The 13,061-nt window shown below is 68.8% G+C and overlaps 3 protein-coding genes across 3 annotated transcripts; 2 read left to right on the top strand and 1 right to left on the bottom strand.

Annotated features, from left to right (window-relative positions):
• Positions 1–1,217: 1,217 nt before the first annotated feature.
• CHLNCDRAFT_144765 (hypothetical protein) lies at positions 1,218–3,970 on the top strand (the record flags this gene model as incomplete). The annotated part of the gene is made up of 9 exons (XM_005848363.1): positions 1,218–1,395; positions 1,520–1,672; positions 1,793–2,049; positions 2,260–2,331; positions 2,519–2,642; positions 2,885–3,010; positions 3,250–3,421; positions 3,613–3,759; positions 3,898–3,970. The coding sequence occupies 9 exons, from the start codon at positions 1,218–1,220 to the stop codon at positions 3,968–3,970; spliced, it is 1,302 nt and encodes a 433-aa protein (XP_005848425.1).
• A 278-nt stretch (positions 3,971–4,248) lies between these two features.
• On the bottom strand, positions 4,249–7,140 carry CHLNCDRAFT_144764 (hypothetical protein; the record flags this gene model as incomplete). Its single annotated transcript, XM_005848171.1, has 8 exons — positions 4,249–4,266; positions 4,424–5,043; positions 5,288–5,354; positions 5,563–5,773; positions 6,047–6,327; positions 6,463–6,573; positions 6,702–6,905; positions 7,051–7,140. 8 exons carry the CDS (start codon positions 7,138–7,140, stop codon positions 4,249–4,251), a joined length of 1,602 nt encoding a protein of 533 aa, XP_005848233.1.
• A 912-nt stretch (positions 7,141–8,052) lies between these two features.
• On the top strand, positions 8,053–11,644 carry CHLNCDRAFT_144763 (hypothetical protein; the record flags this gene model as incomplete). The annotated part of the gene is made up of 11 exons (XM_005848362.1): positions 8,053–8,347; positions 8,568–8,637; positions 8,841–8,996; positions 9,366–9,449; positions 9,679–9,772; positions 10,033–10,159; positions 10,382–10,485; positions 10,735–10,826; positions 10,982–11,049; positions 11,256–11,360; positions 11,535–11,644. 11 exons carry the CDS (start codon positions 8,053–8,055, stop codon positions 11,642–11,644), a joined length of 1,305 nt encoding a protein of 434 aa, XP_005848424.1.
• Positions 11,645–13,061: the final 1,417 nt, after the last annotated feature.

Genomic DNA, 13,061 nt, shown 5'->3' with positions numbered 1-13,061 from the left:
CGCATGCGTCCGCTGCGCCGCGCCAGGCGCAAGGGTGGTTCCCCCGCATTTCGCCAACCCCCACTGTGCCATCGCCAGTTGATTGGCGAAATTTGGATGCGACAGCGGTCCTCATCGCCAGCCCATCGCCAACGCTGCCACGAGGGCCAGAAACACTGGGCGGCGGGCCTCCAGCGTGCGGGTGCGCCCCGCTGCTGCCTGGCACCCTACTCTGCACTGCTGCGAGATGCAAGCCAGCACCAATGCGGCGGCTGCAAGTGCCCCAGGCGGGAGTGCCGACAGGTAGTGCCCCGCGCAGTTCGGCCTGCGCAGTTCCATGCTGTCATCTGGCCCTCACCTGCGCCTGCATTGCACAACCAAGAGGATCCCCCACAGAAGAGACGCAAGGAACGGACGCATGGGCAGCATGGCAGCCCAGCGTTGCTGCAGCGACCCAGAAATGGATTGGATGTCCGTTCAGATGCCTCGGGGCGGCTATCACCCACTCCCCACTGAAAAAATTGCCGTGTTTCTCCTTATACCCCCTGCCACGCGAGACTGATGTGCCTGTCCCTTTCCAGACTTGTTGCCTTTCGGTCAAATGATTCATTTCAGTTTGATGCGATCTGAAGAGGGCCATGCCGCTGCCGCCTGGACACCCCGGCAGCCCAGCCATGCTTTCGGTCCCAGGTTCCCGCCTTGGCGCCAGCGCCATTCACGCCGACGGCGCCCTGGCACACAGCGGGGCGCGGAGCGGAGCCCGGCGGGAGCCTTGCTGGCTGCAAACTGTCTGCATCAGGGGTGCTCGCTCCATTCTGGAGCGGCCGCTGCGCTGAGAAAGCAGCATCCCGCCCACGTGTGGTCTCGGAGTCGTCTGACTGCTCTGTTCATGCAAATCTTTATTCTCGATCCATCTTCCCAACACCCACCGGCCCGTCCCTGCATTGTTCACTGGCAACCAGCCACCAGGCGACTGGGGGAGAGCCGGCCCGCAACGAAACATGGTCGCCTCGCACACAGCCAGCCGCCCGGCCCCTGCTTTATGCACACACGGTGCCGGGCGCCGGACCAGCCAGTGCAGGGCGCGCCAGGTGCGTGTGGGCCGACTCCGTCCTGGTCAGGCAGTTGCAGATGGGGGGCGTTGGCTGGGGTCCTGGCGCTCTCCTGAACGCCGCCGCCTATTCCTCCTGTCGCCCCTGATACCGCAGGCATCAACGGTATGCGTGCTGGCGTCGCCGATGCCGCTTCCTGTCCGCCGCACCACCGTCACGCCCCGCCCCGCCACCACTCTGGTGCCCGCCTCTGAGCAGTTTGACCTCCCACTCACCACGCCCCAGCGCCTGCACCTGATGCCGCATGGCCCCTGGGATGCGGCAGACGGCGGCGTGTGCGCACCGCTGGGCTTTGCCGCCCAAGGTGTGGCGCCGCGCAAGGCGGCGGCGGGAACCCTCGACCAGCCTGCGCAATGCCTGCACACCTCGAATCCTCCCCCTCTGTCCTTGACTCCTTTCCAATGCTCTGCCCCGACCCATGCCTGCAGGCCTGTATGCCGGCCTGCGCCAGGACAGCCGCCGCGCAGATGTGGCGCTGCTGGCCTCCGACCGCCCCTCCGCCGCCGCCGGCTGCATGGGCGACACCGCCGCCGCCGTGCTCATGGTGGTGGCAGAGGCAGGCAAGCAGGGGGCCCCGGCTGGTGCTTGCGGGGATGTCACCAGCCAGCCAGCCTGCCGGCCAGCCTGCCTGCCAGCCCAGGCAGGCACGCACCTCCTCTCCTCCATCCTGCGGTACGCCGGTCCGCCCCTGCTGGCTGCAGGCGGCGCCGAGGCGATGCGTGCCTGCCGTGACGAGGTGGGCGCTGCGCTGGGCGTGGACCCGGCTCTGGTGGAGGTGCAGGCCTGCGGCGGCGGCGGCGGCGGCGGTGGCAGTACAAGCGGCCTGGACCGCGTGCTGGCGGCGGTGCCGCTGCTGGCGGAGCGGCTGGATGGCGGGGCGGAGGCCTCGCACCACGCGGCGTGCGCGGCGTGCGGGGAGGGGTCTTGGGACACAGCCACTAAGGAGGCTGCGCTGGAGGTGGGTGGCGGGCGGTACAGGGGGTGCAGTACAGGGGGTGCAGTACAGGCGGTGCAGTACAGGCGGGGCAGCACAGGACGTGCACCTTGTATGCGGAGGAGTGCCGCCACGCCGGGCCTGGCCGGGCTGCAGGGCGCGCGAGCGGTGTTGGCGGCGGGAGCGCGGCGCTCACCTTCGCGGCGCCTCTTGCCCGCTGCCGGCGCCGCGCAGGTGCCGCTGGGGCGCGGCGGCAGCGCGGTGCGCCTGGGGGGCATGGCCCACGCCTCGCCTGGGGGCATCCAGGTGCGGTGGGTGCACACCTGGGCTGGTGGGGCGGACGGGGTTATGGTAGCACCGATGGTGTGCAGGGTGGTGGGCTCCCGCCGCTTCCCCTGCCAGTCAGCCAGCGCTGCGCATCATGCAGCCGACGACCTTGCCCTTCCTCGCCTGCCGCTGCTGTGTCGCCGCTGCCTCCCCGCATGTCCCGCAGGGCACGGTGACCTGCGACGCGCAGGTGGACCCCGCCACCTGGCGCGCCATGTTTGACCGCGCGGCGGCCGCCACCTTTGGCCAGGTGGCGCTGGCGGCGGCCCCCGGCGCTGCCAGCCCTCATGGTGCGCCGCTCCGCCTGGCCCGCCCCCGCTCCTGCCTCTGTGCTTGCGCATGGGCACTGAAGCTGTGCTTGCGCATTGGCACAGCTGTTTGCCTTCAGCTGCAGGGGCAGCCGGGGTTGCCGCTCTTGCGTCTGCTCGGCCGCTGCTGGGGCTGCTTGTTGGCCCTCCACTTTCTAGCAGCAACTGGCTGCACAGCTTTCCAGCCCCCACACTGCTATCCATGGCTGCTGCCCCTCGCGCAGGCGGCCTGGTGGGGCTGGCGAGCGGCGCCGCCCACAACACGCCGCTCATCCGCGACGGCGGCAGCCCGGCGGGGCAGAGGCTGGAGGGCGCCCTGACCGCGCTCATGGAGGGGCTGGCCAAGGCGGGTGAGCGTGGTTGGGCCGGCACCCAGGGCTCCGCTGCTGGGGTGTGCCAGCCGCCGGCGCGGCGCGGGACGAGGGCGAAGGAGGGCGGGCCGGCAGCGGCTCTGTGTCTCCCTCGCTGGCCTCCGCTGCTCCTGGCACACCCTGCCGCTACGTGCACCTTGACTTGAATCATCAGGTCCTGCTGGGGTCCCTGCTGACTGATGCCGTCCTGCCGGCCGGCTCCCCTGCCGACCCCGCAGTGGCCAGCGACGCGCGCGGCACCCGCTGCCTGATCGAGGTGGAGGTGTCTGGCGCCGACAGCGAGGCAGCGGCCCGGCGCGCGGCGCTGGCGGTGGCCTCCAGCGGCGGCATGCGCGCCGCGGTGGGGCGCTGCAGCCCCGAGGTGTCGCAGCCCATCGTCGCAGCCCTGGGGTGCGGCCGGCCGGCGCCGCTGCTGCCGCCGCTGCCGCTGCCGCTGCTGCTGCTGGCGGTGGTGGGTTGCTGGCTGCGTGATCGCCTGATCGCAGGACAGGCAGGGCCCTGCTTCCACCTGGCCTGCCCCGCTGCCATCTGCTGCTTTGCCCCTGGCCTTGCCCCACTCCACGTCTGCTCCCTCGCTGCAGCGCTTCCGGCGTGCTGCTCGACCCAGCCGGGCTGCGCATCTGCCTGGGCGGCATGCCGCTGCTGCACCACGGCAAGCCCACCCCCAGCCTGCCCAGCGCCGCTGGGTACTGTGCTGAGTACCTGCACCTGGCAGCCGGCAGGCAAAGGTGGGCTGCCTGACTGGTGCGGGGTGGCTGGGCCGCGCATCTCTGCCCTCCGGCAACACCCTCTGCTGCCAAGCCTGGGCCGCCGCCACGTGCCAAGCTGGCTGGCTGGTGGCCCTGCCTTCCCCCCCTCCGCTGCAGCCAAGTGCGGATTGATGTGAAGCTGGGCAGGGGAGTGCACACCGCGCGCGCCTGGGCCCCCGACCGCTCCTGACCTCCTCGCTCGATGTCGCCGCTGCGCCGCGTGATCCCCACAGTTTCTTCCCGCATGCTGCAATGCACAACACATCGATCCATGGAATTGCGATACATGCCCATGCCTTTTGAACTTCCACCTGGACCCTCTCCGGATGTGTGCGCCCGCTTCCACCTAGTAGTTCTTGTATGTGTACAGTGAGTGATCCTGCTTTCATTCAACGTTCTTGTTGCCTGACGGCACTGCGCCAGCTTGTAACCGAAAAAGTGGACGTTGCACTTTGCGGCAGGGCATGATCAGGCGCCCGCTGGCGGCTGCAGCCGGTGCCGCCGGCACGGCCAATGCTCAGGGCATGGGGTTGGCCGCGATGAAGGTCAGCAGCCCATCCAGCTTGGGCGCCTGGCTGCGCGGCTGGGTGGGGTACTCCTTGGCCCCCCACCGCCCCCACGAGCTCCACCTGTCGCAGTGCACAAAGTGCACGAACCGTTGGCGGGTGCGGCGGCGCCAGGCGGCTAGGTACTGCAGGTACAGCCCCTTCATGAGAGGGTGCCGGTTCACGCCGTCCAGCAGTGCCTCCAGCCGGGCGTCGCCGTGCAGCGCCCCTGCCACGAGCAGGTGCTGCCCGCCCTCGTAGGCGGCCAGCGGGATGCCCAGCTGGCGCAGCACGGCCGCCTGCGCCGCCACCGCGGCGTCGACGTCGGGCAGCGCGCCGTACGGCAGCCCCGACCGCTCCTCGGCAGACGCGTTGCCGGCCAGCCAGCGCAGCACGCCGTGCAGGCCCAGCCGCTGCAGCGCCGCCGCCTCGCCTGGCTGAGTGAAGGTGGCCCCAAAGTAGGGCGCGACGGCAAAGAGGTCAGTCAGGTTCCGGGCCTGCTCAAACCCCAGGATCTGCTCCGTAAAGTAGGGCACCACTGCCTGTGTGGCCATCACGCACCGCAGCCGGGACCGGCCGCCCATGGCCGCCGCCGCCAGCAGGAAGACTTGCTGGCTGCGGCGCGAGTAGAAGCGCATGAGGCCTGTGTAGCGGTCTGTGGGGTGCAGGCGCAGCGCGTCCGCCTGCGCCAGCGCCCACCGCGTCTGCTCAAACATGCCTGCAGCGGGCGCGGCAGGCAAGGCCTGGTTGGCGCGTGTGCAGGGAGGTGCGGCGGGCGAGGGTGTGAGTGAGTGTGGTGGCTTGGCGGGCAGCAAGGCAGCCGCGCATGCCGGCAGCTCCCTCCTCCCTCGCCCGCTCGTGGGCTGTTACCGGGCCAAGAGACCTCTGCCCGCCCCAACACGCCGTCCGGGCGAGTCGCCCCCGGCCTGCCCGGCACACCGGCGCGCCGCCCAGGCACCCACCATTCCACACTTCGTTGCTATATTCAAGGTGCGCCAGGCGGCCCGGCGCCAGCTGCTCCTTCACCAGCTGCAGTGGCAGCGGGAGCGCAGGATGGATTGGGGTCGGGGGGCAGCCAGCTGAGTGGCGGGCTGGCCGGTGGAGGGCAGGGAGGCAGTGGCAGCCACCGGCAGCGCACTTACACTTACACACACACTTGCACACACACACTTGCACACACACACACACACACACACACCACCACCACACTATTACACACCAAACCTCCCCCAGGCACCTGGGCGAAGGCGGTGACGTAGGCGTCGTCTGCGCGGTGCGGGATGCACAGCCAGGGGTCTGCGCCCAGCACGTTTGCCAGCGCCAGCAGCACCTCTAGCGGCACCCCCCGCCGCTCGTCCGTCCAGAACTGGTGCGAGGGCAGCGCCCGCTCGCCCCAGGACTGGGTGGGGTTGTTGTTGGTGCTCTGCCAGTCCATGAAGCGCAGCAGGCTGCGGGTACAGGCAGCATGGCACAGGGGAGTTGGTTGCCAGCGGGTGGTGAGCAGCGGTGGCGAGCGGTAGGCGGGCGGCAAGCAGGCGCGGCCGGCGGGGTGGCGCCACAGCGCCGTCCCACTCCCAACACCGTCCAACGCATGCGCCGCTGCTGCTCTGCTGCTTGTGCTGAAAGCATGCACCCACCAGCGGTGCCAGTGCCGAAGCTGCTGCTGCCCCTGCTGGCCGCCGGTTGCAAGCCCGCACTGCCTGTACTGCCCGGTTGCCCACCTGTACCGCTTGATGTCCGCCAGAAACTCCGGGTTGAACAGAATCGAGGCATGGTGGGCGGCAAAGGAGCGGTATGCGCCTGGCGGGCAGTCGCGCGCGCCCGCCACCGCCCGCAGCGGGTTGCCGGTGCAGATGCCGCCGCCGGGCGGCAGCAGGCGCAGGTTGCGCAGCGGGTCGGCGGCTCTTGTGGACACCAGGTTGATGATCACTATCAGGTTTGTGTCGGGGCCCCTGATGGGCCTCAGCTGGAGCAAGGCCGTGCGGCGGGTCGCGTTGAACGCCTGCGCGGGGCAGGCGGGTGTGGGGAGGCAGACAGGGAGGTGGGTGGTGGTGGCAGGGAGTTGAGTGCCGGGGCTGGCGCCCAGAATAAAGAGGTTTGCACAGCAAAGACAAACAGCCCCAGCCTCAGCGCCCACCTGGACATCCACATTCCCAAAGTCCAGCTGCCCGGTGCCCTCCCAGCGCAGCAGGAACTTCTTCCCAGCCAGCCCCGGGTCAGCCCCCGCAAACACGACGGTGCGTGCCACCTGGCAGCAGGCAGGCAGCGCACGCGGCGACGGCGGGTGAGGCTGCAGTCCCGCGCCAGGCACCACGACGGCGCTTGCTCCTCCCCTGCTGCTGGTGCTGCTCCAGGCGGGGCTGCATGCCCGCTCACCTGCCCCGCCAGCAGGCTGCGCACGTTGCCGTGGGCATCCAAGTCGAGCGGCCGCTGGTCGTCCCACGCCCCGGCGCTGCCCGACAGCCATCTCCCCGCCATTTTCATGTGATCCACAAAGGGATACTGGGCTGTCCAGTACGTCACCCCAGCCAGGTTGGTCCCCAGGGGGGACCTGCGATTGGCGCCATTCACCCAGCCGGCCTGCAGGAAAAAAGGGGGGCAGGGCGCCGAGGGTGGGCAGTGGCAGTGCCAGTGGCATGAGCTGTAGCAGACAAAGCAGCTCTGCCATCCAGCCAGGAGGACGGATATGTGCCCCAGGGAGGCTTGCCTTGAGGGAGGGGTGCACGATAGGCGCCGCCGCCGCTGGGGAACGGCTGGCGAGCAGGAGGCCCGCCGCCGCCAGAACCAGGCGGGCGAGGGCTGCCCGCAGCCGCATGTGCCCGCTACCGTCACGGTCGCTACTGCCTTCTCAACAGCGCTTTAATCATTTAAGAACTTGGGGCCTGGCTTTGGGAAGACACATGGCGGAGGGAACGGGCGTGCATTGGACGGACTGCACGTAACAGAACAAATCACGACATGAGAAGAGGCCAGAGCGCCATTGAAGGGGCTACGCTGGGCGAGTGCCGTGCCGGCTTCCATGTAAGGCACGGCAGGCGCAGCGGGGCGGCGTAAGGCTGGGGCAATGTGGGTTAGCAGGCTCATCGGGTCCTTGCTGTGGCCACCCAGCACAGGAGTTACCAAAGAGGCATCAACATGCCAGCATGCGCACCCAGTGGCGGCACCGGATGCCGTTTCACAAGGCAGCTAGTCCAGGCGCCAGCCGCCACCAGTGGGACGGAGGCTGGCCATCCAGGCTGGGCCAGAGATGGTTGTTGATGATTTATGGGTCAAGCAGGCAGGTCGAACTCCCCCTTACCATCGGCCTCCGTTGGAGTTGGCACGCCAGCGATGGGCGCAGGCGGCGCCTGCAGTACGGCCGCCCAAGCCACTGTACCTCCTGCCGTCATGCATGGCGCCGCAAAATGAGAGATCGTTTCGCCAAAACGCCACAGGCAACTGCAATCCCCGCTGCCCTTGCTTTGTTGGCTCAGAATGCAGGCTCAAGCGCTGCATGGCCCCGCGCAGCCGTGCCGCTCGCGCCCTTGCGCCCTGGGCGGCAGGGCGAAGTCTAGTAAACCAGCGCAGCAGTTCGCAAGCAGCGGCTTGGGCGGTGCCAGGCGAGGTGAGGCGCCGCCGCCGCCGCCGCCATCCGGGAGCATAGGTCAACAGCCGTGACACCCTCGGGCCGCAGGCCGTCAGCATCCTGCCTTCTTTGACATCATGTGTCTGACCGCCTGCCCTCTCCATGACTGCCACAGGCACAGAGCAGCAGCCGCCGCGGGCGCAACACTCTGACTCCCAGCAGCAGGCGGCGGCGGCCGCGGGGGGCCGTCCGCCGCGCCCCAGCTTCTCCCCGCGCCGCTTCCAGAGCAGCTGGGACGCCAAGGAGGCGGGGGGAGGGCGCAGCGCCGACTCGGATTACTTGTCGGAGCTGGGTGCTGCGCAGCAGTACAACATCAACGTTGACCATGGGCAGACCGCGGGCATGATTGATTCCATCTTCACCGGAAACGTGCTGGGACACAAATCGGACATTGCAGGTGTGTGGCAGGCCCCGTGGGTGCAGCGCACTCTGCAGAGGCCAGCGGGCGCGCGGCTCGCTGCGAGTGCCTTGGCGTTTGGCGCCGTCGGCAGCACACGTGGCCGGCCGCGCCAGCCCCCCACTTCCCTGCTCACTGCCTGCGCCGATGTGAGCCCTAGCCTCTCGGCTCAGTGCCCGCCCTCCTCCCATCCCTCTTCTTCCTGGACGCCCTGCCGCAGACGGCTCCCTGCGCACATATGAGTTCCGCACCTACAATAACATCGTAGGGGACTACTACATCGCGCCGCGGTGAGCGGTACTGGGAAGCTGCCCGGCAGCTGGCGGCGCGGCCAGGCAGGGAGGAGAGCTGCCTGGCAGGGTGTCCTGGGTGGCCGGGTGGGGGGGCTGGGGAGCAGGGCGCCGCGCGCTGCCGGTACGCCGACGAGCCACACCCTCATGCACATGCAACCCGCAACACGCGCACCGCCTGCACCACCCCACCTGCCCCGCAGCTTCCTGGAGAAGATTGCGCTGCACATCGCCAAGAACTTTCTTCTCGAGTTTGGCGCCCTTGACTCAGCAACCCGCGTGCCGCTCATCCTTGGCATCTGGGGGGGCAAGGGCCAGGGCAAGACTTTCCAGACTGAGCTGTGCTTCAAGAAGCTGGGGTGCGGCTGCTGGGCTGTGCGTGTGGGGGCCCTCGCTGTCCTGCTGCCTCTTTGTGGTGCTGCCTGCTTGTGGTGTGGTGGGGAGCGGCTGTGGCGCCTGGCTTGGGCCTCCTGTGTGTGGGCGAGCTTGCTGCTGGGGTGGGGCTGCCGCCACGGGGCGCCTGGGAGCCGCGCCAGGGCAGCACAGCTTCGCAGCAAGGGGCTCGCGCGGGGGCAGGGGAGGCGGAACCGGGCCGCTCAAGGTTCCGCTGACAACATGTATGCCTGGCCAGCTGGCAGCTTGCCCGCGCAGCCTGCACACACACACACCGCACTCACACCCTGCACACACCCCGCCCACACGCCTGCGCTCTGCACCGCTGCCCGCAGCGTGGAGCCCATCATCATGTCGGCTGGGGAGCTGGAGAATGAGTGGGCAGGCGTGCCCGGCAAGCTGATCCGGGAGCGGTACAGGTGAGGAGGGCGGTACATGAGGCGTGTGGGGGTACAGGTGTCAGGGCAGGACAGGGAATGTGGGCCTCTCTGGGTGCCTGCAGCCTTGCCCGGCAGCGTCAGAGGCGGCCTTTTTTCGCAGAGGGGCCAAAGCCGGCCCTCGCCCTGCGCTGCCCCACACACCGCCCGCCTACCTGCCCTGCCACCTTTCCGCCTCTGTCCCCCTCCCCGGCGCCTCGCCCCGTGGCAGGCGCGCGGCGGAGGTGTCCAAGGTTCACGGCAAGCTGAGCTGCCTGATGATTAATGACTTGGACGCCGGCATCGGACACTTCGAGAATACGCAGGTGGGCGAAGGTTGGCGGCAGGGTGGCGGCAGGTGGGCCGCAGGTTGGCAGGAGGTTGGCGGGCCTGGCCGCCGGGCTTGCAGACCCGGAAGCGTGGCAAGGCCAGGCAGGCGTTGGCCTGTAGCGCTGGATGACGCGTCGCGGCTCCCTTCGGGCCCTTCCCTCCCCGACCCACTCACCGCCGCGACCACCTCGCCCCACACCTCCCCCCACCACCACCCACACCCACCACCAACTCCCACCACCGCCGCACTCTGCAGATCACGGTGAACAACCAGATGGTGGTGGGCACGCTGATGAACATCTGCGACAACCCCACCCGCATCTCCATCGGCCAGGGGTGGATGGAGAACGACGTCACGCGCCGCATACCCATCATCGTCACGGGTGGGTGCCACGGCTGGGGCTGGGGCCGGGCGCGCGTGGCCCACTGCGCCGGGCGGTGGGCTTGCCTTCCCATTCCGCCACACGAGCGGCGGGCTTGGGACCCTAGGGTAGATGGATAGAGCGGGACTATGCGTGTTCCTGCGGTGGTTTGCCCACGCCACTCGGTCACCACCATACACTCTGCTGCCCCCCCCACCACCACACACACTCCGCCGCCCCCAGGCAACGACTTCTCCACCATCTTTGCGCCGCTGGTGCGCGACGGGCGCATGGACAAGTTCTACTGGCAGCCCACGGAGGAGGACCTGGTGGGCATACTGCACCAGGTGGGGCGAGCCCTGGCGTCGTTTGCTGAGCTCATGGGCCAGGGATGGGTGGTGGATCATCTACCAAATGACTTAGCATGCGGACTGCTGCTGCTGCTGCTGCTGCGGTACTGCCACTGCGGTACTGCATTCCTTGGGGCCGTTTGTGGGCCATGTGCAGTGCTTGCTTGCCCTGGGGCCCAGCACCGGCTCAGCCAGGGCGGCGCTTCCTGCCTGTGCCGACCGCCTGGTGTCCCGCATGTACCGCAGATGTACAAGGATGACGGCCTGAGCGAGAGCGACATGGCGGCGCTGCTGCGTGCCTTCCCCGGACAGACCCTCGACTTCTTCGGAGCGCTGCGGTGAGGCGGGGGGCATGCGTGGCGGGCTGGTACCTCTCCCCTGTGGATGGCGCATGGGACAGCCCCGGAGGGCAGCCCCAGGAGGGCTGCCCATGTGCGGCAGCATTGTTTCGCCTCCTCAACCTCGTTTCTCAACACCCGTTGTCGCCCTGCAGCTCCTCCACCTATGACGGCCAGATCCGGCAGTGGATCAAGCAGGACGTGATCCACGGAGAGATTGCGGGTGGGTGGGGGTGAGCTGCTTGGTGGCAGCTCGGCACCGCGGCAGCCTCAGCCCGGGCGCAGCCTCGCCCGCCATCCCACGCCCGTCCCGCCGCGCTGCCTGACGCAGCCCTGCAGCTGCCCTGCCCTACCCTGCCTCGCTTCCTTCCTGCGCTGGCTCACCGTCTCACCAGCCCCCCTTCCTCCGCCTTCCCCCACCTGCCCCAGAGGACAACCAGAACATGCGGGAGCTGGGGCGGCGGCTGCTCCGGCAGGAGGACCTGCCCCAGTTTGAGCCCGTGGACCTCACGCTGCTCATGCTGATGGAGGAGGGTGGGTGTGCCTGCTGGGTGCTTCCGACTCTGCATGCGTGCAGTACAGCTGTCGGTGCCGCTTCATGCGGCTGCCGAGCCGCTGCCTGCTGCCTGGCGAGCTGCGTGCCGTCCTTGTGCTCTCACTGCCTTCTCGCCGCGCACCTAAGGCCCTTCTGGCCGCTGCGTGCTGCAGGCCGCCGCTTGCAGGCGGAGCAGGACATGGTGAACAGCATGCGGCTGTCGGATGAGTATCTGAAGAAGCAGCGCAAGGTGGGGCGCAGCATGATCGGGCTGAGCGGGTGACCAGGCAGGAGGCCGGGCACAGGAGGCTCCCCGAGAGGAGGCATGCCTGGGCATGGCGCCACGCGGGCGCGCCGTGCCCCACCCCGTCCTCGCGTTCCCGCCGCCGCCACCGCCCGCCACACCAGCACTGCCATGGCCCTGTTGTTGGCCCCTGCCTTGCGTCGATGAGAGCTAGTGCTGAAGAACTGCGCCGCTGTATTGACCCCTGCCATTCACCCTGCCATTCTTTCCCAGCGATGCTGCATTTAAGGTTGCATTCAACATTTCATTTGCATTTCCTGGCAATTGTTCCACCCAAGCCACCCACCCATTTTGGGCAACTGTAACCATTGCATGCGAAGGCGAGGCCAGGATGGTGACGGACGGCTGCCTGCATGGCAGCGGCCCGGCGGGCATGCATAGCGGGGCAGAACACAGGTGGCACCATCCGGGGGTTCAGGTGGGTGCTGACGCTGCCGCCACTGGCCTGGCGGGTGCTGAGGTTGGATATTGCTGCTGCTTTCGATGCTGAGATGATTGCACATGCGGGGGGCCTGTTCTGTTCACAGCAGGGCCATCTGCTGGCTGAGGTTGCTTCGGAGCCGGTCGGCCAAACCCAGCAGGCCTAGGCGTGGCGAGGTTGCGGTGGCTGCCTGGCACGTGGCTTGCAGCTCTCCAAACATGTGCTCAAACTGCTGCCGCACCTGGCCTGCAGGAGGAGGCGGAGGCGAGCCCATGAGCGGCAGCGGATGCAGTGGCGGCATGACGAGCCTGGATGGGCATGTCGGCCGGTGTGGACCTGCCTGCCACTGGCGGTAGCCTCACGCCGGCCTGCGCCAGCGCACCCACCTCGCACAAAGCCACCCATCCCCGGCGGCGGCTGCACCGCCGGCTGCATCCGCTGGTGCAGGATGACGAGCGACCGCTGCTGCTGTTGCCTCTGGTGCTCAAGCCGCAGCTGCCGCTGCCGCACCACCCCGCTGCTGCCTCCGCCGCCGCTATCTGCCGCGGCGGCTGTCTCCAGCTTGGCAGCCAGCTGGCGCGAGCACTCGGGGCCCAGGGCCGCCGCCAGCTGAGGCGGCAGCCCCGGCACGCCAGGCTGCAGGTCGCCGCCGCCGCCAATCGGGAGCACCGCATACACACCCTCGAAGCTCCTCAGGAACTTGTTGCCTTGCAGCAGGTGCAGCTGCACCTGCGCCAGCCACCCAACATGGTCGGCCGGCCAGGTTTTACAGGCAAGGGTAGGGAGCGCAGGGATGCTGTGCATGAGGCGCTTGGTCCGGTTGGACGCAAGAGGGCATGCTGGGCGCGGCCCCTCACACACCCGCCAGCTGGGCAGCCGCCGCACCTGCTTGGAGGTGTGGTTGCAGTCCAGCTGCACCCTCATGGCAGCTTCCAGCGGTACCTTCAGCACATTCACCCTGGCTACCTGCTCCAG

The sequence above is a fragment of the Chlorella variabilis genome (assembly GCF_000147415.1).
Source record: "Chlorella variabilis unplaced genomic scaffold CHLNCscaffold_8, whole genome shotgun sequence".
NCBI classification, from domain to species: Eukaryota; Viridiplantae; Chlorophyta; class Trebouxiophyceae; order Chlorellales; family Chlorellaceae; genus Chlorella; species Chlorella variabilis.
This window is presented reverse-complemented; position numbering and strand designations above follow the sequence as displayed.